This window comes from Arabidopsis lyrata (genome assembly GCF_000004255.2).
Source record: "Arabidopsis lyrata subsp. lyrata unplaced genomic scaffold ARALYscaffold_7, whole genome shotgun sequence".
Taxonomy (NCBI): domain Eukaryota; kingdom Viridiplantae; phylum Streptophyta; class Magnoliopsida; order Brassicales; family Brassicaceae; genus Arabidopsis; species Arabidopsis lyrata.
The window spans coordinates 18057855-18084216 of record NW_003302549.1 but is presented as its reverse complement, the minus strand read 5'-3'; the positions used below and the strand labels follow the sequence as shown (position 1 = coordinate 18084216).

The window sequence follows — 26362 nt, the reverse complement described above, 5'->3', positions numbered from 1 at the left end:
AGAAGAATATGCAAAATTTAGCTAAGGAAATAAATATTAATAAATTTGTTAAAATTTTTGTAACTTTAACAGCATACGTATTAATACGCAAAACTCACAGTATGTATTGTATGGTATTTAAAAGTAAGCAAACTAGAATTTGGAACATGGTTTTAACGGAATGAAATGAGAATAAGAATTGCGAGACGGGATGGGAGGGAAACATAAGTTAAAAATCAAACTAAATACTCAACTGGTATGAGTTCGTGTTATGAGCACTATATAAAATAAATTTGTTTACACACATAACCCTATACGTACGTTTTCAGTTACACATATTGTATTTATGACAGATACGGAACCGTAATATTTTTATTTCATGTATACAAGACGGATTATGGGACAAAAAATTTATGACAGATCCATGACGAGATATGTTTCCTATTCCAAAATAGTTACGCCTAGCTAATATACATGAAATAACCCAAATTAAAACCGAATCAATATCCTATTTAACATATGTAATCAAACTGTTAGAAATGTATTGATTAGTTTAGAAAATAAAAACCTAACATCACTAAACTTTTGCAACTAAATAATATCTTAATTTTATTTTAAATATAATTTCGCACGTACGTGTACGTCCGAATCTTAAAATATAACTATGTACTAAAGCAGCTGAATTTCATTCATTACTCTAACTTTATAATATTTCTATTATTACGAAGTTCACTAACACAACAAAATATTTTTAATTTTGAAAATCTATATAACAATTTCTAGAAAAATTATTTCTACAGGTACGTGTGGATCTAGATCTAATACACTAAAATATATATCATAAAATAACAAAATTATCTATATTGAATGAAAATTATAAGAAATGTTTTTAAGATATGAAAATCCGCAAGTACGTGCGGGTCAGGATCTAGTATACAAAGTAAAAGTAAAACAGAACCCAAAAATAACAAATTTTAAAAGCAGAGACTGAATAGAAAACATAGCACGAAACAAAGCTAGCTTCAAAGTGATAGCGACCATTGACAAAAGTCTTTTGTATTCACTATCTTCCGTATAACGCAAAGAGAGGATACGATCGCCAAGGGGCTTGTTGATAGATCTCACCATGAACTCGACGGAGTGATGTTCTTTGTGGTGACGACAGCTACTTCACTCCCGCCATAAATGGTAAATCAAAGCCTAAAATATCATTGGTTGAGCGTTTGGTCTAAAAGACGGAGTTGGTGAGACTGTAGCTGCCACGGCGTAATAGTCCAGTCCAGGTTGAGTTTACGGGCAAGGATATGATGAAGTGGTTTTTACTTATGTTGTTAATGTGTCACCACTCGAATTTAAACCAGCATAATGCATTACGATACCAAAAAAAAAAAAAAAAACCATGACGCTATCTTTTTGCACAGTCAATTGGGACATTGGAATATATAATATTCATTTTAAATCAAATTTATCTCAAATTTTAAAAATATAGTTGGAATTAATCGCTAGTTTTTTTAAAATTGTTAACACCACAAATATATGTAAAATAAAAGTTTTGTGCATAGCTTTCAAATAGTTTGACAATGTCTTCAAACTTCAGAATATGATGGAAGAAGTTTTATTAGGTGGGGGAATAATAGGAAATAAATACCAAAAAAACGAATGATAGAGTGAGGTCATATAAAGATTTCATTCTGTATTTGGGGTAAGAGAATGGTAGTTTTAACCACATTATCAACTAAAAGTCTAAAACTAACGAAATTTTAATAAGTTTATGTACACAAATATAGATCAAGCAGAAAAAAAAAAAGATATGAGGAAGATTAGCTGGATTAAAGGATGACGTTGAGGAAGATGTTGTTTCTTATGCTCTTACAGTCTCTTTACATGCATGATAATTGAACAATGTTGAGTTGTTATTTTGGTATTTAGCTTGAATAACCTGCATTGTATTTGGGGAAAGCGTGCGAAGAGTACTCTAATAAAATCTTTCACCTTGCCACATTCTTCTTTTATCATATCGAAAACCTCACAGCATTGACTGACTCGACCAACCAGAAGGAGACTGATAACCTATAAATGCCATTGTAGTAGACAATATTCACGGCGATTCATGACTTGGCTTTCGTATGTACCAAAGTGAGATTACTTTTTTGGTTACGTCATATGTGACACTTTTTAATAAAATAACCACAATTTTGTTTGCCTCAAACTCAGATTATCAACACTTTGAGACATAATAAAAGAAGAAAATTATGGACAAAAAGTAGCAGCATCACTCTCTGTTTGGTAGATGAGCAATTGATGAATGTGTTCCACAGCTTTAGCTTCCCTCTACGAAAACACGCTGCTCAAGAATCCCCTGCAAGTATCCCTCACATTTAGCTTTACACACACGCATGGATCCTCATTTAAATAACCAAGTAGTGTTCATTACCAGATCCCTGACGGCTTCTTGCTTTGATCCCTGAATGTGGAAAAAAAATCTCTGTTATTTTTCAAAATGATCATAAGGCCAGTGTGTTAAGAAGCACCATCGGTCACAGTTTTACCGCGATTTTCCAGAGAAGGCATCGTCGATTTGTTCAGGGGTTGGTCTTTCAGAGTATGTTGCTAGCAAGACATATTTCTCCTTTCCATTTTCCTCATTCACTCTCTTATAAAGCTCATACCGGTAAGGATAAGACATCCTGACCAAATTCAGGTCGATGATTCAGAATGAATTGACATTGATAACGTTGTTTGTTTCTCTACTTCATAACCGAACAACTGTACCTTAGAGCGCCCATAATCGGGTATTGGGTTCCCAAATAATACAGAAGCCGGAATACATAGCAGTTGTCAAATGTTAAGGCATATTCCAGCCTTTGCTCCCTGCCCATTGTCTGAGACACCAAGGAATTGATAAGCAACGTAACCTTTTTATCATATGGTTAGGGAATCACTTTGTGTGCTTACTTGCATTATGCCACTTGAAGCGGGCAAGTCCTGAAATAATAATGTATATCAAACATGTAACCCACAATAGATCACACTGTTACCACATTGTCTCTATATTAAAAATGTATCAGAAAATGTACCTTGAGGCGAGGATTGATAAGTACAACTGGCCTTTTCCCAGCAGCAGTAGTCATCGCTTGTAGATCCTAACAAAGGAATCCAGTATATTTTATAAGATGAGGTCAATAAGTTCAGAAAAAATAACGAATTCTAGTATTCCAAGCCCCTCACATCTATAATACAGTTTCCAACGGCATTTTGTGGAGCCACTAAGATGAACATGTCGTCTTCTTCATCAACTTCTTTACCACCTGTCATTGCAGACACAGAATCGAAGAGAAGGATAATGTGTAATTCAATGTATCCGAGCAAATATTTCCAACTTGATTATGCATCACAAGTTTGATTATTGACACAACAATATTCGGTTGATGGTGCAGTTCTTGTAACTTGAAAGATTTTCTAGTTACTAAACCCAGAAGACACCAACGTCAAGAGGTATTTGAGTATTTCTAGTGTTAAACATGGTTTTGTCAATATATCTTTGAAAAGTATTCGGTTTTGGATGTTACCAATTGCACCAAGCTTCACGAAAGTTCCCAAAGTTTCATCATCACCCCAGTCCATATATTCTAAAATCTTTCGAGTGCCTGCCAACTGCAATGGCATCCCAGCGAGTGCACCTTCCCCCATTGATCCCTGAACACAAACCTGGAAGAGGAAAGAAGCTGAATGAACAAGAATTGCCAAACTGTATTCATGTGACATCACTTAAGTCTTCCAAGCCATGTATACCTTCACTCTTTTTCCATCGTCAGCGAATGATAAAGCTAGAACACGAACAAGTTCCATCAAGGTTCCTATCCGGTAAACATCCTATGTATCACAGATTCACAATAGCTCGTGATTTTGATAAAATTTATGAAGCTTTAGAAACTATATAGAACAATTAGTGAAATGAATAACTGACCATTTCCGGATTAAGCTCAGGGATATTTATGTCCACCTATTCATTTGTAACAGTATCAGTCTAGTCAAGCAGCTGCTTTGGGTAGTGTGAAATAAAGGCAACAAACTTAACATGTAACACAGCAAATAGATTTGTGCAGATTAGCCTCACCCGAAGACGGGTGTTTCCATCCTTGATAGATCTAATTGTGGCTTGTAGCACATCTTCATAAAAATAAGCCCTGATATCTCTCGAATGCGGAATGTTATTCAATCTCGTCGGAATTCCTCTCCATTTGTCCTGAAAAAAGTTGATACATAACATAAATCAGAACATCTCCGAATTTCCTTCCTTCTACTTGCTAACTTGAAAGAAGAGTAAAATTAAAGGACCTGAACAGGAGATGCTTTATCTGCAAGGACCTGTTTCAGAATTAGTGTCGCGTGCATACAGTGGTAATCAAAAGTTAAACAAGAAGTAAAAAGAATAATTTAGTCCTAAAACATAATGATTGACCATAAAACCTTCAGACACACTAGGGGAGTTCCCGAATCTCTTTTTCTATGTTAAATGTGGCCATAAAGTTTAACCAAGAGTCCATTGTTTAGAATACCGGAGTCAAATTTCTAAGAACACCAAAAAAGATGATTTTTAAAATGGAAGCAAAGAGACGGGTTACTGAAGAAAGTAATTTCTAAATAACCTAAAGTAGAACAAGACATGACAAAGTTAAGGATTGGGAAAACTCATCTTGAACTGGAAAACACTGACCCTGCTATCAAGAACGGCACCATGAAAATATACATATATAAATGTGTGACTACTTGCCAGTCTTTATCATTCTCTTTAACTGTATCTGGGACAGTAGAGTCTGGGTCTCCTCGAAAACCACTTCTTTTGGCCTGTTTGCATCAATCTGTGTTGGAATGAGATGATACCAAACCACAAATATCAAAGATGGCATTGCAATACTTTAAACACCAAAAATTTAAAGGAAAACAAAAAACAAATTGCCTAGTACCTTGACCATAACATCTGAGTATGCTGAAATAATTGCTTCAGAATTTTGTTTGTATATTTGCAGACGTGCTTTTACCTTCAACAAAATAAGCTCATGCGATTACAGTTGAAGGTGGTTAAAGATTCAGAAGCACGTAATAAGTCGAAAAGGATACCTTCTCCTCTGTATCATCAGGGCGTGTAACCAGTCTTGCTTTAATTTCATCTGATTCAGGAGGGTAATTTTTAATATGATAAATTTTTCCTGTCACAGGATCCAACCTTCTACCAACACATCTATCGATCAGAATTTCATCAGGAACCTGTCATTAAGAATGACATATGAGCAAAGAAACATAGCCACTGAAAGTGAAAATGTGGTATTCCTTTCAACACCACCTATTGCGGAAATGGATAACAAACGCAATAAGAGCAATTTGCACGTACATCTAATAAGAGAAAAATGTCAGGTTTCACGTTCAGTTTGTCCAGACTTTGCGCCTGAGCAAAACTCCGTGGAAATCCATCAAGAAGCCATCCATGCTCTTTAGCGTCTTCACGTGATAATCTTCCAGCCACCATCTAGAAAGGTAGTAGATATCAGAGGAATAATATAAAATAATGCAAGAAGCAGGTAAGTAAAATCAGTACCGCGATGACAATCTCATCCGGAACCAATCTACCGGAGTTCATGAACTCTTTTGCTCTCTTTCCAATATCTGTCCCAGCTGACACTTCAGCCCTCAATAGATCCCCTGTTGAGATGTGCACCAAACCAAACTGCATGACCAAGAAAGAAAACCCTGACATGATTTATAGATCTAGACATGCAAACATCGGCAACATAATGGTAAACATAGTGAAGATGCTGAAGGTAAGAAACTAGTAGGGTATTGTACAAAACTACAACAAGATCAGATATTTCCTATGTCGTTAACAAGCTCTACTCGTTCTCCTCTTCACCACGCAACATCCATATTGTGTTACATAACAGTGTCACAGATTCTGATTGGGCATCTTGTTAAATACAGAGAGAAGATCCTTTCTTTGTTTTGTTACTATAAAACTCATATTGTAGATTCTTGGTTTCATGGAAGTCAGAGAGATAGACAACTGTTCGTATATCATCTACTGAGGCAGAAGACCGAGCAATGGCATTGACTACTCGTATCTAGTTAGTTGCACTGCATCACGACTTCCAATCTTCACCAGCTATTCTATACTGACAGTAATGCAGGTCGGAATATTGCCATAGACTGTCATGTTTTCCGGAAAAAGATTCAAGAAAGGCTGATAAAAGCAGTACATGTTAAATCTACAGATGAGCTCGCAGATGTACTAATTAAAGCTCTGTATCCAGCAGAGTTTCATTGATATATATCCATGTTAACATATCAGTTTCTTTGGTGGATATCCACATATATCACGTTCAGTTTAGTTCATTCTTTGGTGGTTATGCAATGTTATCATTTGTGTTCTTTTGGAATATAAAGAGAATAACTAAACTCTCCAAAACAAGAAACGGATAGGGAGCAGTGGAATGTGTTACCTTGTGAACAATGAGCTCACATTGAGTGCCTTTGCCTGAAGCCGGTGCACCCGAAATCATCACCTTCAAAGGCTCATCTATCGAACACCTAATCTATAATCTCAAACGAAAAACAAAAACACATTACATTAATTCTCCCTCTACATGCTCCAAATTGACAATGAATTGTATATGTATACACACATTTGAGGAATAAGATATTAGACGAGAGCAAAGTAATTAGAAGAGAAACCTCAGAAGAACGGGAAGTGGAGACGGAGTGAGAAGTCCGGTGGGGGATGACGGAGAAGGAGAGACGACGGCGGCGGATCGGTGGTGATCGTAAGAGAGGGAGAGAAGGATTGGGCGGAGAAAGTGATGAAGTGGAAACAGAGGAGCGAGACGAAGAAGAAGTTGAAGAGAAATGAGCAGAGGTTAGAGATAGAGACGCCATTGTTAACTCCTCCCGTTGCTCTTTTCCTTGGATCAATGCAACATTTTTCCACCACATAAACTAAAGGTATGGATACAAAAATAAATCGAAAGAGAATGCTTTTATGAGCAAAAATCTTCAATGTTTTGTCGTACTTGTATCCATTATGAAAAGATGGACAAGTTTTTTTTTATATTTGTGGCCTAGAGTTCATTTTTCTTTTATTTCAGTTTCAGATTTTATTACCACTACATTATATACCCGCGCATTAATTTAATTTTTTTATTAATGCGTATTTTTATTATAAATATAATCATTCGAATTTGAAGAGATTTTACTTTAATCATTTGCATTTTTAATCCAAAGCTTAGAAAATAATTAGTTGTTCACTACATTTCTCTTGTTATCTTGAATGATTCACTCGTCGTCTCTCGAAATCTATTTTTTTTCACTATCTAATGAATCACATGCAATATACTCGACTACAAATTGGTTCCCAAAACAGACCATATCTATTTCCTCTTTACTATATTTCAATATTCAAGTTTTTAATAAGTTGCATGGTCTTCTTCATTTAAGTGAAAGTTAAAATATATTGGACAGATATTTGTCATGAAGTTTCTTTAACCATGTTTTGGTGCATGTGAAATTGTTTTATAGAGAATAAATCTCGTATATGAACTCATTTCTTGCACTTTTATCTTGATCGTTTGAAAATATAAAATTATCTTTTCACATATATAAGTTGACATATATTATGATTTTAGATAATATTCTTAAATTTGATTTTTCTAAAATGTGTAACTTACAAACGCATAAAAAAATATTCTAATTTTAAAATATATTTTTTTCCAAAAACAAAATCATCTTTATTTCTAATTAAAAACTCTTCGATCTACCATTACTATCACTACTCTAAGTTCCAAATATCATTATCAAATATTATTCTTACAGTTTTATTATTGATTAGATTATTTTATTTTTATTTGTGATGTCTAGAAGAGTTTTTTTTTGTTTTATTTTAAATCAGCCTAGTTTTTTCAATCTATGTTAATTTCCTAAACACTGATTAATATTTAATTTTTCTTTTTTAGCTATTCATTTGTTTAAAAACTACCATTGTTTCAATTTAGAAAATGTTACTTGTTTATATTATATTATAATTATAAATAATAATAGCACATACACAATTCTTCTATATTTTAATCGGTATTATGAATTGATACTTTAATATTAACAAATATATTCTTAAATTTTAATTGAATATTATTTCGGAAATGAATTACTTTTTAGTTTAAGTAAGAACCTTTAAATTTTGTATTTTTTAACTCTTATTTTCTTTATTATACTAAATAATTGTAAATCTCAAAAATAATTATTGTACCGTTAAGATATATGATAAGCTTCTTTAGTTATATTTTATTATTGTGGAAGTGATATTATTGTAAGATATAATAGCTAATTTTATGCTTATTTAATATCTATTAAAAATTTTCATATTTGTTTAAAATATTTATTTTTTTCGTTTTCTATTAATATTTAATTTTATTTTTTGTAAATTATTATTTTTATTTAAGGAAAGATAATAATATGAAGTGTGTGAATGAAATTTAGTTTTAATTTTTTTGTTTTAATAAATAATATATGTGGAGCCCACAAAAAAATTAAAATAGGATGACATGGATGATGATGTGGACACCCTAGATGGAGAGAAAACTCTCTAATTATATATATAGATTTATTTTTTTCTACATTTTTATTTTTGGATTTAAACCACCCTAGTTGTAAAAAAAATATATTATCTGGAAACCAAGAAACTTTTAAGATCTAGCACTTATGTTGCATGGAAACTCGAGTTGATGAGACGATTTAGGCGTTGATATTTGCAAGACTCGAGTTTTATGATTTTTTTTCGACGAACCAGAAGGTTTCTATGATCTCTGATGAAACTAATGAAAATAAGAATGAAAATGCTGGTCTAAATATTTGAACTTGAGCCTTTTAATCTTTATCATTTAAAATTTTAGTTAAACTATTTAATATTTATGTTTTGGATTTGTATTGTTTTTAACATTTTTTCATATATATATATATATATATATGTGTATACGTTTCCATTCCCTAATTTTTAGAAAACAATTGTTTCTCGTTTCTGAAACGTTTGGCTTCCGCGTTTCCGTTTCCGTTTCCATGCAACATAGTCTAACATAATCAAAAACTGTTTACAAAGATAGACACTTCTTCCATTGTCAAATGACACTTCTACCTTCATGCAATCTAACTCGTGCTTATGCGACGATCTAGGCGTTGATAGAATGGCTCGGATCTTGGCTCCGGAAATGCGATTATACTCTTCGACGATGTTGGCTAGTTCTGGGATTATGACTTGACTTGCGAAACTTGAGATTGCTTCCACTGTTCTTCTAAAAATAAATATCGATTTGGATTTGATGAAGCAAAACGGTGAAGATGACACGAGATTCACAGTATTTGCTCTAATGGATACATCATGCCAAATTTCATTATCAAACTGTGAGAATGCAAAGGAAGGAGGAGGAAGACGAAGACTTCGTAAGTTCACCATTTACTGTTGAGATTGGAACCCTAGGGTTCTATATGTAATATCTTTTTACGGTTTAGTTTCTTTTCATCAATATGTGTCTAATTGAATCTATCAGATTCATAGGAGGAGCATCATGGTGAATGTGTTTATGGAGATAGAGTGGGCATGGTTATGGTGAACAGAGCCTATGCTTCTTTATCAATGGCTTCCATATGTAGTTTACACATATGGGCATCTAATCAACACTCTCTTCTTGCTTTAATCACTTCGATTTCAGAGGCAAATCAATCTCGATCCGTTAATCACTTTGGTTATAGTTGGCGGTGCGTTTTGGTAGCAAAGACAATTTGCGGATTGGAGAATTAGCTGATTGCTTTAAGGATAAAAACGTCTTGTTCGGTCTCCAAAAGTGCCCAAATCTATAAGCCCATCAACAAAAGTCTAGTTTCAAATTGTTGTCCAATTAACCTTAGTTTATGAAGGTAAAAAAAAAGTAAGAAAGCTCGGTCAACAAAAGTATTTATAATATAATCAATACAATTTTTAATTTTAATTTATTTCTAATCATGAAATTTAATTTAATTGAGTAAATATACAAAATAAGATCTCTCTCTTTTCTCTCAAATTTTTTTCAAAGAGAGAGGTTCTCATCTTTGAACGTCATCCAACATATTTTGTTGGCTTTTGTGCCCATACGAGGTTCGGTATCACCGTCAACATGGCTTTTCCGTTCCCGTAAACACGACTTTTTTTTTTTTTTTTGTTAAATTTGGGCTAATTCTGGGCTTCCAACTAAAAACCAATTGGCAATTAGTAGATTGGCCCTAACCCTTTATATATTATTGATTGTCTCATCAAACTTCCGATGTGGGACTTGGATTGTATCTCCAACATTTTTCCGTTTTTAGAATCAAAGGCTGATGAAGACACTTTTTAAATAGCGATAGTAGGCGTTACTTCCAATACGTTGGATTATCTTCTTTGATATCATTTATCGATGATCGGAAAATCCTTGTCACGGCATCTCGAAAGAGTCACCAACTTTAACGTTGGAATCAATGAGAAGACAACATGTGGCTAAGACTCATTCTCAAGTGATGGACACGTATCTGTCTAAAGCTAAAACGTGTGAAACTATATCTCTTTAAGTTGGGTCATAGTTTGGGCCTCGTGTTTATTTTATGGTCGTTTGTTTCTAAGGCCCATTTTGTTTTAATATGCTTTTGCTGCGTCGTTTCACGGTCCTTTTCAAGGGTTAAAAGATGTTAGTAGAGTTTTAGTTTAATCAATCTTTGGCTTACGTTTCCTTCAAGCTTTGGGATCTCCGTAATTGTGGATCTTGTAGATGTTCTGGGTCGATTGGATTGTAATCATGGTTCCACGAGGTTGCACGTTAAGTGTAAAGGTTCCAGAGATAGGGGTTTAGTGAGAGATTTGATTTTTCCCCTTTTATTATTTTATTTTCAGTTAGAATTTTCTTCTGCATTTACTCTTTCTATTAGTTTCTGGTTAGTTGGATCCATGAAGCAGTCAAAGTTATGGTTCTAAATCTGAAGCAAAACTTGTAGACTACGACGTTGTTTAATTTTGAGTAGCTGAAAAGGGGATTATCAATTTTCTTCGGATAATCCAATAATGTAATGCTCATTAGCCTCTTGAATTTTGTAATTGGAATGTAATTGAAAATTATGGTTATAAAAAATGACATTATGATAAATTGAATCTTATCTTAAAAATAAAACTGGTGATTCAATTTGTTACCAAAATTTCTATTTTCGTTCTAGAAGCAAAATAGTTTGACAAACAAAAAAAAAAAGGTTCTAGAAGCAAAAGATGAAATGGCATCATTCACCAACATGGTAGAGTCTGTATTCTATAAAAAGTAATCAAAGCCGAACAAAATCAAAATTAATCTTAAATATTAAGGAAAAAAATAAACATTTTCAAGTTCAGAGGCATTACCATAAAAGATGCAACAAAATGAAAAAAAAGAAAACAAGAAATTGGATACAAACTTTCCTACACGAAACGTCGAAATTTGAAGCTTCAATATGACACAATGAACCCTTACATTTCCTTGTTGGAGCAATTGAATGATTTGATTGATGCCTTTGCTTAAACGATATCAGTTCTTCTCCAAAAAGTTATACAATCTCTCTGAGCCAATAAGCCTCTGGTCTGATCCTTAGTCAAGTTTGACCGAAGAAAACAAGTAGTGCACGAACCAGAAAGAAGAGAGGAAACCAACAGTACCTGTTGCGAGCATGATAGCCAAGACCATAAACAGAGAGTAGCCGAGATAAAGAGTCGCTGAAACGGGTCCACTTAAGCTTTTAAGGTCGAAGACGAGATAGTTTATAGAGTATATGAAGATGTAGATTGCAACGGATCCTGATGCAAAGAAGGATTTCCACCACCATTTATAGTCTTCAACACACAGGTGCATGTATGTTAGCACTAGGGAAACCTCAGCACACACTACCACAAGAAGGATCAAGACTACAAAAAGGAATCCAAAGACGTAGTAGACACGGCCCATCCAGATGCTGGACATGATGAAGAAAAGCTCGATGAAGAGGGTCCCGAATGGAAGTGTTCCAGCACCAAGAACCAGAAGCCATGATGGGTATTTCTGAGCTGGGATTTCCCGGGGAATTTGGTTGGTTCGAACTGGGAATTCAATGTGAGGAGCCTTGGCTCCAAAGTAACCGCCGATAAGAGTGAGAGGAACCGAGATGCAAAACCACAGGAGGAGCAGGATGACAAATAGAGAGAAAGGAATTGCTCCAGTGCTATGGCTACCCCATAGAAGGAAGTTCAGCGTTGTAAGGATCAGAAACGCAATACCCGGGAAAAAGCATGCAGCTTTCCATGCGACAGACATCCATCCACGGTGATCGCCACAGCCAATTGTCCTCCAGAGACGAACAGAAACATAACCAGCTGCAATGCCAAGAATCATGTAGAAGAAGAGCATACCCGTAATAAGTGTTCCACGTGAAGCCGGTGACATGAACCCAAGAGCAGCAAACAAAATGGTTACAACAGCCATGCCAAGAATCTGAACTCCATCACCAACCATGACACACAAAAGCGAGGCGTTTGATGGAGCACGGAAAACATCACCCACGACAAGCTTCCATCCAGACAACTCTTCGTTCATCTGAGCTTGAGCCTCCTTGTCAAGCTCCTCATAGCGAGTCAAATCCCGCCTAACAGTTCTCAAGAATATCACGAGAACGATACCGGCCAAGAAAGTGATTACCATAAGAGAGTTCAAGATTGAAAACCAATGAACCTTTGAACCCTCCATCTTCAAGTACGCATCCCATCTAGAAGGCCATTTGATGTCACTCTCCTCAAAACTGACTTCATACGAGAAGACAATAGACTGACCTTCCTTAACAGACATAGATACACTACTGGAATCACATTTAATCGGAGTTGTGTATCTTTCATACATTTTCAACTTCTTTGTAGATTCACCATTATGCGCAAAGCTACAAGGAACAACCTCAAACCCAACAACCATATACCCAGGAACATCAGAATCTTTCTTCCCAACCGTCGGAATCACCTCAGCCGCATCACCAGTTCCCATCACACGAGCCACATTAGCAGCTTCTTCATACTTATGAACAAGAACCTTAAACTTCAAATGATTAAAAACATAATAAACATCCTGAACCTTAATCCCAACAGGATACCCAGTCCACCTCAAAACATACCCATCTTTCTTCGTATACCGAATCGCCGGCAAATTATCAAGCATAGGATTAACCTGATACATCTCATCAATCCTCTTCTTCAAAAGCTTAAAACTATCAGCAGACAACTTGTCAGTCTGACAAAGAAAGATCTCACTCTCATTCTTAAACATTTTAAACCTATAAGGCGAATTCTCAATCCGATCTCCCATAAGAAGTTCACCTAAATTCTCAGCACTATCCTTAATTCCTTCAGTGGGTTTACAAAAGGGTAAACTATAATAGCTAAAAGGCATTTCTGTTTCGATAGAAGTAAGTGAATTCACCTTCACATTCAAGTAATCACCAACTTCATACTTATGTGGATAGCTGCCTGGAAGGTAAAAACCAAAACTTGATTGAATCACCGACAAAATCGCCAAAACCCAGATCCCAAATCGATCCATTGACCTCATATCTGGATCAACAAATTAAGAAAACACCTTTTTAGATCCGGATCGGTAAGTAGTCTGAGAAGAAGCTCAGATCTGGAAAATTCGAGGAAGGAGACAGATAAATAGTTTGAGAAATGAGGAGATTAGGGTTCTGGGAGCGGGAAAAGAAGATCGGAACTCACCTATTACGGCGAAGAAGAGATTTGGCAGCGAAGAAGAGAGAATTTCTCGGTGAAGGAACGCATGAGGCTTTTAATACGACGAGTGAAGAATAACAACGAACAACACCGACGCATGTTAAAAGTTATGTTTGGACGAAATTACCCTCCACGACTCAAAATAATTACCACAGTACCGCACCGTCGGTTTTGTTTTTATTTTACGTTAAACATTGAAAAAAAACCGTAATGACATATCCATTTTAAAACACAATTAAATTACTAACAAAAAAGATTTTTTTTTTAAATGTAAAATTTATTAATCACCAAGAGTTTGTAATGTTTTTGAAAATTTGTGCTTTCTCAAATAGATTTGTATTGACTTTTATTTTGGTCGATGAGAATATAAGTTTTTATCCTGAATATATCCAACATTTTTAATTTACTATACCAAATATGTAATTTATGTGATTTGTTGTTTAGATGAAACCCATATTGAGGCTAGGCTTGATCCAAAACTTTCTCAATTTCTCAAACCTTCCGTGTTTGCAACAATTCGGATTCATTTATAAATAGACTTTTCATGAATTTGGTATTCAAATTTTGGATTGGACGGTGATTACTAATGTCTATCCAAGAAATGAAATCCTTTTTAACAATTCTACTCCTCTCGCATCCATTATTGAGGACAATTTTGACACTAATATCTTGGTCTGTAAGTATATTTTTTCCATATTTTTATAACTTTTCAATCATATTCTTTGATAAATCTACTCATTTAAGTTATGACTATTATATTTCTTTTTTCTAGATTTGGTTTGTGCTTTAGTTGAGGTTGGAGAGTAAACAATGTTTCTTCTAATCCAAACAACATTGAAGGTTCTCAACTTCCATTCAAAATCCATGATAGATTGTAAGCTTTGTTTGATATATATATATATATTTGATTACTTGTGAATATATATTAATTTAGAAGGAAATGAGTTATTTACAAAGCCAAAAAGTAGACAGTTTCAAAGGTGCAAAAAATTTAAAAAGCCATGCTTGAAACACAAAACAGAGAGGTTAACTATGCGAAAACCATAGAGACAGAAGTCTACCCCATCCTTTTTGGTACCGACAGGCAAGAAGAGTGTCTTTTATATTCCTGTCAATCTAAGCAAAGATGACAGAGACTGAAGAGGAAATGGAATTAAGTAAGCGGTTGTTCCTTTCTCGCTAGAGATGGTAGATAGTGGCATGGGCACAAATTCGTTTCAGAGAAGTTGACACCGAAGGAGTTTTGGTCAGTAGTCAAGAGATGACAGTTGACCAATCAACAAAAGAGCAAACAGGGATACCAAGTCTATGGAGAACCAGTAACCAAACCTGTTTCGAGATAGTGCAATGTAGGAGTAAATGGTCCCTAAACTCATCATACATATTGCAAAGGCAACAGAGAGAGCTAGTGTTTAGTCCCCATTTAGCAAGTCTTGGCCTGACAGGAGGTCTATCCAGAGTAGCAATCCAGAAGGTGAATGCTTGCTTCGGAACCGAGTTGTTAAACCAAACAGCCGGATACCAATGCTTCCTGACCTGAGAGGGGTCTGAAGAAGTTCCAGGTGTACTTAGTAGAGAAAAAGATTTCTTGTGATTTGCCAAACCCCAAGAGTAGCAATCTGGGCCCTAGAAGGGCAAGGAGGAGCAGTTGCGAGCAACTGATTACGTAGATCAATAACATTTAAGTTCCTCGATCTAGCAGAGGAAATAATCCAGCCGAAATCCCTACAAATATCTGCAACAGTAGAATGTAAAGGAATAAACGGCAAGGACCAGAATTTCCAAACATGTCCCATAAGATCCCGAGAGGAGACCAATTATCGAACCAGGATCTTGCCATACAACCATCACCAAGATTGCAGCTCATGAGAGCTTTTGCCATTAGCCTCAAACCCAAAAGAAATCTACAAATCCAACTTACATTTGCATGGCCTTCCACTGACCAATAGCCACACCTCTTGAAATAGTGTTCTTTAGTCCAAGCCACCCACAGGGAGCCAGCGTTGGAGAACATAAGCCAGACCAGACGTAAATTAAGATCCTTATTCCAGACCAAAAGGTTTCTCAGACCTAAACCACCCTCAGATTTTGGGAGACACACTATAGACCAAGAAACCTTAGTTGCAGTAGACTTTGTGAGATCACCTGACCAGAGGAAACGGTTGCATAATTTTTCAATCTCTTTTAAGCAACATTTAGGCAAAGCAAAAGCAGAGAACCAGAAGTTGACCAAACTGCAGATAACTGCAGAGAAAAGTTGAAGTCTCCCTCAAAAAGATAAGAACTTAAGAGTCCAAGAATTGAATTTCGCCTTAATTTGGTCAAGTAAAGGAGAGTGAGTCAGCTTCTGACTGGTTCATTCCTGCATAAAAAAGAGAAGTTTTCTCTTTATTCATCATCAGTCCCGAGAGCAGCTGAAATCTGTCCAAAGTATAAGTGATTTCCTGAAGAGAGGAGTCCTTACCCTCAAAGAAAAGCATTATATCATCCGAAAAATCAAGATGGGAGATCTTTGGGGTTCCTTCCAAGTGGGTGGTAACCAATAGCATCGGCCTCATACTTGACAGATAATAAGTTAGCAAATATCTCCATAGCCAATAGGAAAAGAGGAGGGGATAAGGGGTCTCCCGGATGAAGACCTCTCCTACCTTTGAAGTAACCACAAAGCTCACCGTTGACATTAATAGAGAAGGATGTAGTGGTCAAACACTGCATAATCCAGTTAGAGAAGATTGGAGGAAAATCTGCAGCTTCAAGAACCTGACTAATAAAGTCCCAAGTAACAGAGTCAAAAGCCTTGTGCAAATCAACTCTTAAGAGCTCTTGGAGTGATAGATGCACGATCAAAACCATGGACCATTTCAGTGGCCAATAACACATTTTCAACAAGTAGTCAATCTTTAACAAAACCAGACTGAGAATTAGAGATGATACTAGGCAGGAGAGACTCTAGCCTTCTTGCGAGAATCTTAGAGACCACTTTGTAGCTAACATTACAGCAAGAGATGGGACAAAAATCACCCAGCTTCACAGCACTGTCAACCTTAGGAACAAGGGTAATAGCAGTAGCGTTCCATTTTTTAAGCATCAGTCCATAAGAAAAGAATTCCTTGACAGCCCGAGAGAGATCATCACCAGTAATATCTCATGAGGCTCTAAAGAACTCACCAGTGAAGCCGTCAGGATCAGGAGCACGATTACGAGGAAGAGCAAACACTTCTCTTTTAATATCGGAAGTAGAAATATCAGCTGAAAGACTTTGCTTTGCAGCTTCATCACATTTAAAGGGAGTGATAGTCTTTATTAAAGCTTTGTCTTCCGCAGAAAGGTCAACATGAACTCTTCCAAACAAATCACTGAAAAAATCAACGAAGTGGAGCTTGATATCATCAATTTTCTCAAGTTTCAAACCATCATTATCAAACAGGTAGTGAATATGATTAATAGCTCTTCTAGTAGCCACCATCTTATGAAAATAAGCGGTGTTGCTGTCACCACAATCCACCCATTTAATCATAGAGCTCTGCCAAAGAAACTTTTCCTCAGCCAAGGACAAGGTCAACCATGAAGAATGAGCCTGCTTCTCTAAACCGGCCGAGAGAGGGGAAGGGTTAGACAAAACTTTGTTCTGACAATCAAGCAACTTGGAATGAGCCTCCTTTACCCGATTTTCCATATCAGAGAAGTGATCCCTGTTAAGGTCCTTTAAAACAATCTTCAATAATTTCAACTTCCTAGAGAAACGGAACATATATGATCCCTCAACATGAGTTTCATACTAATGAATAGCCACACTTGGCAGAAACTCCTGAAAAACAAAGTGTGAGATCTTAAAAGGAACCTTAGGTCTCATAGTCGTTCCCATGATCAAGCAACAAGGTCTATGATCAGAGACATCCATATCACCAAAATCAGCATAAGAGGAAGGAAAATAAGCCAATTACCATTAACCATAACTCTGTCTAGCTTCTTAGCAATAAGGTTAACTACTTGGTTATTCCACCAGGTGTATAGATTTTCTCTAAAGGATAAGTCAAACAAATCAGCAGATAAGAGACAGTTCCTGAACTCCGAGATCTCCATAGAGATTCTAGTGCTCCCAGAAGAAGACTATGAAGGATTGAGGATTTTATTAAAATCTCCCGAAACGGCCCAAGGCTATGAAGATATAACAGGGTCACTAGCAAGCACCATAATTTCTTTCCAAAGATCTCTTCTTCCGTATTTAGAGTTGGTTGCATAGACAAAAGAAACAACCACTTCTACAAAAGAGTTAGGTAGATGCACAATACAAGTGATTATTTGCTTTAACTTTGAGTGGATGGAGAGCTTCACCGTATGATCCCATACTACCCAGATCCTGCCTAACGCAGCAAACTCATAGTTGCCTGCAAAATTCCAACCCGGAAAAACTGATTTAATATACTTTTGAGACTTATGCAAACGCACACGAGTCTCTACTAAACTACCAAAAGAAGGCTTGTTTAGCCTTAACTATCTCTTAAAGCTATTACGCTTTATAGATTGATTGAAACCTCTTATATTTCAACAAAAGTTGTCTATCATGATTAATGACTTTTAGACAAGGGGCTCTTCCCCGTGGCATTTCTTTCCTGCCTTCTTTCTTTTTTAGAGAGCACTTTAGTAAAAGAGATTTCCTCTTTCTCTGAGACTTCACCTTCTCCAGAGCTAGATTCCGAGGAAGAAGATTCAACATAAGAATCAGAATCAAGCACTCATCACTTTTTTATTTTGATTAATGTACACTCTTAGACAACTGCAGATGTAAAAAAAATTTTTCGAATAAATTTTACATTTTATTTTTTAAAAAAACATAAGAATCAGAATCAGACTTCACCTTGTTTGTTTGATATTTTTGATTTCTGATATTTATTTATCTCCAATTCTTAAAATGAATTCTTCTTTATATGAAGCAATGACGTTCTTAATTTTTTTGTTTATGTAATCATATATATGAAATGTGAAAGGATCCATGAGAAAAAATAGAACGAGTAAGTTGGGTGTAAAGTATAAAGATATAACAACCGAAATGCATTTAAGATTTTGAAATTTATTAATTGTAAAGTCTCGTCACATATTGTTTATGAATAGCAACCAGTCATAAATCCCACGCGGTGTTTTGAAGAAGTAAGTTAATTTCCAAAACCTTCGTTTTAGACTTCTAATATTGGACACCTACAACATTAATACTTATGAAAACAATAAGCTTGGCGGCACACTCAACTTTGGAAGGTTGTAAAAGAAATTAACAAACCTCAATTATTGAATCTTGATCTTAATTCAACCTCCCCTTTACAAATAGGAAAGTGTATTCCAACAATTGCAGTTTTCTTAAAAAGTTGTTGAACCCTTAGAAACTATTGATTCAATTAAATATCTAATGTTAGCGAATAAAATTTATCAAACAAATTGATTAAGAATAGACCTTTCGCAAAGGCGCAATGGTGATCAAATCAAAATCTTTGCGTGTTCTGTGCAGTAGAAAGTCTCTAACATATCCACCGACCAAGTAAAAGTGAAAGAGAAGACTGAATTTAAATAACATACCACACAAGTAAGAAGCACAAAGGTCTGCTCGAATCAAGGCAATCCCTCAGAAAAAGCATACATTAACTTCTGAATTTACATAAACGTAAAACCATTATTTTCAGAATTCTAAGTCACTTGGAAAGAATATCACATGATTTTTTTTTTTTTAAAGGTCATAAACAACAAGAAGCAACTGCTAGGACAATCAGACCATAGCAAAGAAAATAAAACATGTGATCCGAAGATTATAAGTTATAGAAAAGGATACAGGTGATTAACATAAAATCGAAACCAAAATGCTAAGTACATGATCAAACATATAAGTAATTAAAAAAAAAAACAGTTCATTAGAGATAAATTGAAAAGAAAAACATGTGATGAAAACATCACGAATACGTTAGGATAATCCTACGAAAATTCTTCTAGGAAATTGTTTTTACAAAATACCTATGCAATTTTGACGAAAAATAAAAAGTTTACGAAAATTAGTAGAAAATTTCAAACGAAAAATTGCCGTTAGAAAGTGGTCAGAAATTTTCTTCCAATTTCCTAGGACACTCTTGTCCGTAAGATATTCTGTAGAAAATTGGTAGAACTTTGGTTATATAGATCATCTTATTTATTATCTAAATTCATTTCTATGCAAAAAACGAAGAGTAATGTCGTATTATACTAAAAAAAAACGGTGGACTATACATAAATAAAAAGGTTAAAGACGGGTCTAAGTTAATCATATTTCTTCGTTTTAAGCTGCTAGGGAAATTTTCATATGAAAGAAGCCAAAACCAAGCAAAGATCTATTTTTCATTCCCAAATTGGAAAATTTATTGTCATATGTTTTGTTGTCAAATTAGGACATGTCGATCTAGCTACTTAAATTCCACCTAAATTTTGGTTATCTACTGCAATTTGTCTTTAAACAAAAATATAATTTTTAAAAATAAAGGAAGAGATTGAGAAAAGACGAAACAAGAAGAAGAAGAGGTGGTTTGGTCAAAAGATCCCGAAAAGAAAGCAATAACACATAATTCACACGCTTCTCACGTACAATCGCCACCTCTTTTAATCACTATTTCTGCATGGCTATAAGAAAGAATCTCTATTCATTTTTTGACAACAACCAAAAAACTCTCTTCGTCAACGACAAAAGCGTTCACTCTTCGTTCACGTCGGGGAATTTAAAAAATCTCCTTCGTAACAAAAAGAGAAAGATCAAGAAGATTGTCGTGATGGCTGCCGGATCCATGGACGGAATATTCCGCAACATTTTCGAAGGTTGCATCTCTAGCTGCGACTCTTCCATCCAACGACGTCCATACCACAAGAACTGCGGTTGCGCGCTTCACGAGAGATCTCGCGGTGGAGGTTCAGCGACCCCTTGTCGTCATGGAAGGTCTGAGGTCATTATGCTCCCAATCCAACGGTCTTGGAGTGAAGGAAACAGTTTGGCTCTGCATCTTGCCTCATCTTCTTCTTCCTCTAACCTCCAGTCAATTTCGTCGTCTTCGTCTATTTCTACCCTCGCATCGTTATCTTCGACCGTGTCTGATATTGATTCTCCCATTTAAGGCAAAAACTATTAGTTCCCATTCATTTAATTGTGTCTTTTATTTGTTTTTTTTTGAAGAGAGTCAAATTATGTTTGAGTGTGATTGGAAAGGTTTTCATGGATTTCCTTGGATATCAAAGGAATCTAATTCAAATGTTGTAATATAATAATGGCCAATTATAGAGAGCCTTTTCACTAAAATTTGTACAGAATCATGTTTTTGGGTGTAATTAGTCTCTTTTTTCTTTGTATACATGAATGTAAACTTATATTCATCAAATATAATGAATGCAACATTAAGATCTGAGATTTTGAATTGAAAGCAAAAGAATTAGTTTTAGTTTAATTTTTGTAATACGATCTTCAAGCTATTTCTTCTTGTTTTATGTCTTTGGTTTCCACTGTCTTCATATTGTTTTGATTATACATTCTAATGTAGAGTTGTTGAGCGACTTGATTAGATTGTTTCTTCCAAGAAAACAAAAAGAAACAAAGATTGTGTCTGGAAAATATTTGTTTACTAGATAAATTAATATACTTTTATTCTATGGTTAAAAAAATGTTGCTCACGTAAACAAATATTCATTATATTTTTAAATTAATATTAAGCTGTTGAGAAACAAAGAGGAAATCTAATTTGGTGAAGCTATTGAGAAGCTCGCTTATTTTTTGATTTTATATTTCTGGTTCTAGGTGTAGTCAAAATCTAAGATCTCTCAGCTATTTGCTCTAAAATCTCTATCACAAATGAAAAATTCAATAGAACCATTAGGAATCCTAAACTAATTTTGAAATTTTGTGTCGAACTAGGAAAATTGAGCAAATACATGTTTATTGTGCGGGCCTAGTTTAAAAATTAAATATCCCAAAGCCCAACAAAAGGTTTAAGAAAGTCAATGAGTTCAATATTGTCACGTGAATAACACGTGTTAGGTTTTCTTCTTTCTCCGAAAACCTAATTATCAACTTCGAGAATTTTAGTATATGAGGCTCATCATCATCTCGTCTCTTCGTGTAGAGCTAACAACGCCGTTATTTGATTTTATTTGATTCAGACAGTTCTAACAATTTATGGTTTTTGTCGGCCCAAACTTTCCACGTGAGAACTTTCTCTGTCCCTTCATCACAAGGGAGCCTACTTTCAATCTTTGATATCATGCTTTAGATTTTCTGAAAACTACCTTGTCACAGAACAAAGGTAATGGTGGAGACTAAACAATTGATCGGTCTTAAATGGGAACCAAAGCTTCTAGGCTTATCCTTAAGACCCGAAAACTGGTTCTAGTTCAAGCAAAGGAATTAAGAGTCACGAGCTCGTTGATGGTCTTTGTGTTCAACCTAATGATCCAAGGAAGATTAACAAAATGATTAAAAATTAACTCAAAGACACCACCGCTGGTTCAGACTGGTAACTTTTTTTTTCCACTACTTAGATTATATATTTACCATTCCTTGTTTGATACGAAATTACAAACTTGTGGATAGGTTTGATATGCCTGCACCTACACTGACTCCCGTATTGAAAAGAGATCTTCAGTTTCTTAAGGTATTAATCTTCTATGCTTCTCTGATTATGGTTTGAAATTCCTAACACCATTCAATTTTTTTTTATCTCTACTGTAGTTGAGAACTGTAATGGATCCAAGTGTGTCGCGGTCTAAACTAGCTGAAATGTATTTCCAGGCAAGTTTCAGAACGGTAACTAGATGAAAGATAATAACTTTTGTGTCTCGACCACCAACTTTTGTTGTTTCCTTTGTGTTAAAAAAAATACAGATTGGATCAGTAATTGAACCAGCTGAAGAACTCTATGGAAGATTGACAAAGAAGAATATAAAAGCAAGTCTTGCTGAAGAATTGGTGTCAGATCCCAAAACTTCTCGGTACAGGTTAGTTACTACCATCGTCTATTAAAAACTAATGCTCAGAATCTATATCATGAAAAGACCAAATGCATGTCTTCTTTTAGGCTAGTTATATTGAAAACCCGTTAGTTTGTGATACGTCGAGTTAAAATCATCGATCTTAACCTAAGTAGCACTGAAACGGGTATGAAAACTAAAAACGGGTACGGAAACAGGGATAGGAAACGACAAAGTAAAAATTTATAGATGCGGGTATGTCATGGGTACTTTAATAATGATATAATAAAAATACCCTTAGATTATAGAAGTCTCAACATAAAAGAATATTTCGATTTAATATTTTAAATAACATAAAAAATAAGCTAATTATTAAGGAATTTTTTTCAAAATCCGGGTCATCTAATTAAAGGCCCGAAAACTTCATGAACCGTACATCTTCCATAGGATCAAATTTATCTCCACCTATATCCCACTTCTTGGTCTTTTTATTTTCATATTCATCAGTATTTCTTGATAGAAGCCTTATATTGGTGTGGATGTAAATCAAATCTTTAGCACGAATTGGAGTCCATATGTTTTTATCTTAAGTGAGTGGATAAATGAGTAAGTACTCCAATTGCGCTCAACACAAGAAGAAGAACTAGGCTGTCCAAGACGCCTAAAAGCCAAAGTCTGGAGGAGAGGGGTTTGAGCACCAAAGTTACCTCACTAATACTTAGGTGTCATAGTCGACATCTCCAAAATGCATGTTAAATCCTCAAAAAGACTACTCTTTGTCGATAATAATGCATATTTCTTCATAACTTTACTATGATCATCATCACTAAGAAACAATCTTCGAAAACACTTCATCCTCTCAATTGAGACTTCTCCATCCCTATGAGACTAATTCTTGTAGAATTTTCAGTTAGCCATACTTCACTATAAAATCTACAACATACAAAATATGGTATTTGTGTATCATATGTGGCAAGGTAACAAAGAAAAAAAACATATATTTTAACATCATATGTACCTTGGGTTTAAAGAATGAGCTAAACAATGTAGGGAAATGTTGTTCTTCGCCCATCAAGCTACTGAGATATCATAACAACATCATAGAAGAGACTGTATCTAAACGCTTGAAATATTTCTTTCATGTATATCTCAGACTTCACCTTCTCAATCATTAAATCCCACATCTCATATACCAAGCCAAGGCATGACTTATCATTGTCACAAAATTTGATTATATCATATATAGGTCTTGTGAAATTAATAATATAAGACACCTTGTCCCATCAACCATTATCCAGGTATCTTATATTATTAATTTCACAAAACCTATATATATGATATGATTAGATTTTGTGATACTGATAAGCCATTCCTTCACTTGGTATATGAGAAGTGAGATTCAATGATTGAGAAGGTGAAGTCTGAGAGATACAAGAAAGGAGGACTTCAAGCGTTTGTATACAGTCTCTTCTATGATGTTGTTTATGATATCTTAGTGGCTCGTTAGGCGAAGAATAACACTTTCCTACATTGTTTAGCTCACTCTTTAAACGCAAGATATATGATTTTAAAATATATGTTTTTCTTTTCTTTGTTACCTTTCCACATATGACATACATATGCCATATTTTTTGTATGTTGTAGATTTTATAGTAAAGCATGGCTAACTGGAAATTTCACAAGAAGTAGTCTTCATAAGGATGGAGAAGTCTCAATTGAGAGGATGAAATTTTTTTGAAGATTGTTTCTTAGTGATGATGATCATAGTAAATTTATGAAGGAGTATGCATTATTCTCGACGAAGAGTGGTCATTTTGAGGATTTAACATATATTTTGAAGATGTCGACTATGAAATCTAAGTATTGGTGGGCTAACTTTTGTGCTCAAACTCCTCTCCTTCAGACTTTGGCTTTTAAACTTCTTGGACAGCCTAGTTCTTCTTCTTGTACTGAGCGCAATTGAAATACTTACTCATTTATCCACTCACTTAGAAGAAACAGATTCACTCCAAGTCGTGCTGAAGACTTGGTTAACATCCACAACAGTCTGCGGTTTCTATCAAGAAATACTAATGAATATGAAAATAAAAATACCAAGAAGTGGGATATAGGTGGGGATGAATTTGAATTTACGGAAGATGTAGGGTTTTTGGAGTATTCGAGAAGAACAACGAAACTCTTATATAATTTGAAAATGGAGAGTTTATTTGCATTTTGCCGATTGAAGATCATAGGAAATCATGTTATGTTTTTTTTGTTTTTTTCAAATGATTCATATGTAATATGTTAATTCTTTTTTTAACCATTTATAGTGAAATAATATTTATGATTTTTCCGGACCATTTTCTTGAGAGTTGCACATTGTAGGATATGTCTATTTGTAAACAAAAAATATAAAAGAACTAAGAAAACTACATACATTAACCTTTTTCCTGCCAAAAATCGGTTTGTAACACCCCGAAAATTCAAATACATTTTCGGATGCATTACTAAAAATAATTTAATAAAAATACTAAAATTTCCATAATGTAAAAAGTTTGAAATCTCGAAAACTCCTAATCTCAAAAACAAAATCAATTAAAAGTTGAAAAATCTACCAAGTCTCGCTCTACGACCGAAAAACAAACTCTAAGCCTCAGCTGCAAGCTGCTCCTCCTCAAGGCCCTCTGCACGGAATCAGAACTTATGTGAGCGAATAAATCGCACAGTGAGACTACAAACCCGACGAACAAGTACCAACACGGTCTGATCCCGCACAGAATAATGTTCACGTGTTGGTACCAACATACATGAATTCCAATTTAATTAATTATAAATAAAATAAATCACAACCGAACATATATTATCAAAAATACATAATTAGATAATCAAAACAGAATAATATCATCATACAGAATAATAACATCAGATCATAACGATCAGGTATCCAGCAATGCAACATCGGAATAGTACAACCCCAACATTGGTCGACCCAAACCATATACTAACAAAATATATACATAATATACTCGATCGGGATGCTGACCCCTAACGAGGTGATAAAGAAGTACAGTCCACGACATTAACCGACCTCAATATCACTAACAGAATAACAGAATACAGAATACATCTGTTGGCGATGCCGGCCGCCACAGATTGCTCAATAGAGCTAAGCTAAATCAGAATAGCCTGCTGATACCAGTCTTAACAGAATAACATATCTTATTACCAAAATCATATCCAAATTAATTATCAAAACAAACAAATCAATATTCAAAAATTAGCATTCAAATAATTCAACTAATTATTTTTATCTCATACCTATATATTATACAAATGTATAATAACTAATAAGGGAGTTAGAACTCACCTGGAAAGATTTTCGGACTGAACGAGTGGTTAACGGCAATTCTAGACACGTCCAAACCACCAATTAATTCACCAATCAGATTCCGATCAATCTCGACTTCCGTTTGATGAGATGTCAGTGGCGTTGGATTCGTATGATCGAGAGCTTTCTAACAAGGTATAGATCAATTCCTAATTCTTCCAACATCTTCTACAAAAGATGAAAACAACCCACAGTTAAAGCAATATTACGGAGAAGCACATTCAACCAAAAACGCTAAATTGACA

General features: G+C 34.9%; 3 protein-coding genes and 1 pseudogene across 5 annotated transcripts; 2 read left to right on the top strand and 2 right to left on the bottom strand.

Moving 5' to 3' along the window:
- Window positions 1-2066: 2066 nt before the first annotated feature.
- On the bottom strand, window positions 2067-6982 carry LOC9304480 (adenylate kinase 5, chloroplastic). Of its 2 annotated transcripts, none has more exons than XM_021018631.1 (19): window positions 6706-6982; window positions 6474-6566; window positions 5576-5704; window positions 5372-5506; window positions 5101-5247; window positions 4947-5021; window positions 4754-4841; window positions 4318-4337; window positions 4097-4225; window positions 3947-3982; window positions 3772-3852; window positions 3549-3687; window positions 3208-3287; window positions 3057-3122; window positions 2935-2964; window positions 2752-2861; window positions 2529-2666; window positions 2414-2443; window positions 2067-2338 (listed from the first exon to the last, which is right to left on the bottom strand). In XM_021018631.1, exons 1-19 carry the CDS (start codon window positions 6961-6963, stop codon window positions 2311-2313), a joined length of 1812 nt encoding a protein of 603 aa, XP_020874290.1. In that variant the 5' UTR covers window positions 6964-6982; the 3' UTR covers window positions 2067-2310. The 2 variants fall into 2 exon arrangements, with proteins under 2 accessions (XP_020874290.1, XP_020874291.1); XM_021018632.1 differs by having other exon boundaries at window positions 6474-6573; window positions 6706-6981.
- Window positions 6983-11346: 4364 nt separating this feature from the next.
- Window positions 11347-13931, bottom strand: LOC9306491 (transmembrane 9 superfamily member 11). 2 transcript variants are annotated; one of them, XM_021018228.1, is made up of 2 exons: window positions 13772-13931; window positions 11347-13612 (listed from the first exon to the last, which is right to left on the bottom strand). In XM_021018228.1, the coding sequence occupies exon 2, from the start codon at window positions 13608-13610 to the stop codon at window positions 11634-11636; it is 1977 nt and encodes a 658-aa protein (XP_020873887.1). In that variant the 5' UTR covers window positions 13611-13612; window positions 13772-13931; the 3' UTR covers window positions 11347-11633. The 2 variants fall into 2 exon arrangements, with proteins under 2 accessions (XP_020873887.1, XP_020873888.1); XM_021018229.1 differs by having other exon boundaries at window positions 11347-13682; window positions 13772-13859.
- A 6503-nt stretch (window positions 13932-20434) lies between these two features.
- Window positions 20435-21201, top strand: LOC9306490. The gene has a single exon (XM_002870373.2). The coding sequence runs from the start codon at window positions 20566-20568 to the stop codon at window positions 20902-20904; it is 339 nt and encodes a 112-aa protein (XP_002870419.1). The 5' UTR covers window positions 20435-20565; the 3' UTR covers window positions 20905-21201.
- A 273-nt stretch (window positions 21202-21474) lies between these two features.
- The window catches only part of LOC9306489, a 59990-nt pseudogene continuing 55102 nt past the window's right edge, over window positions 21475-26362 (top strand).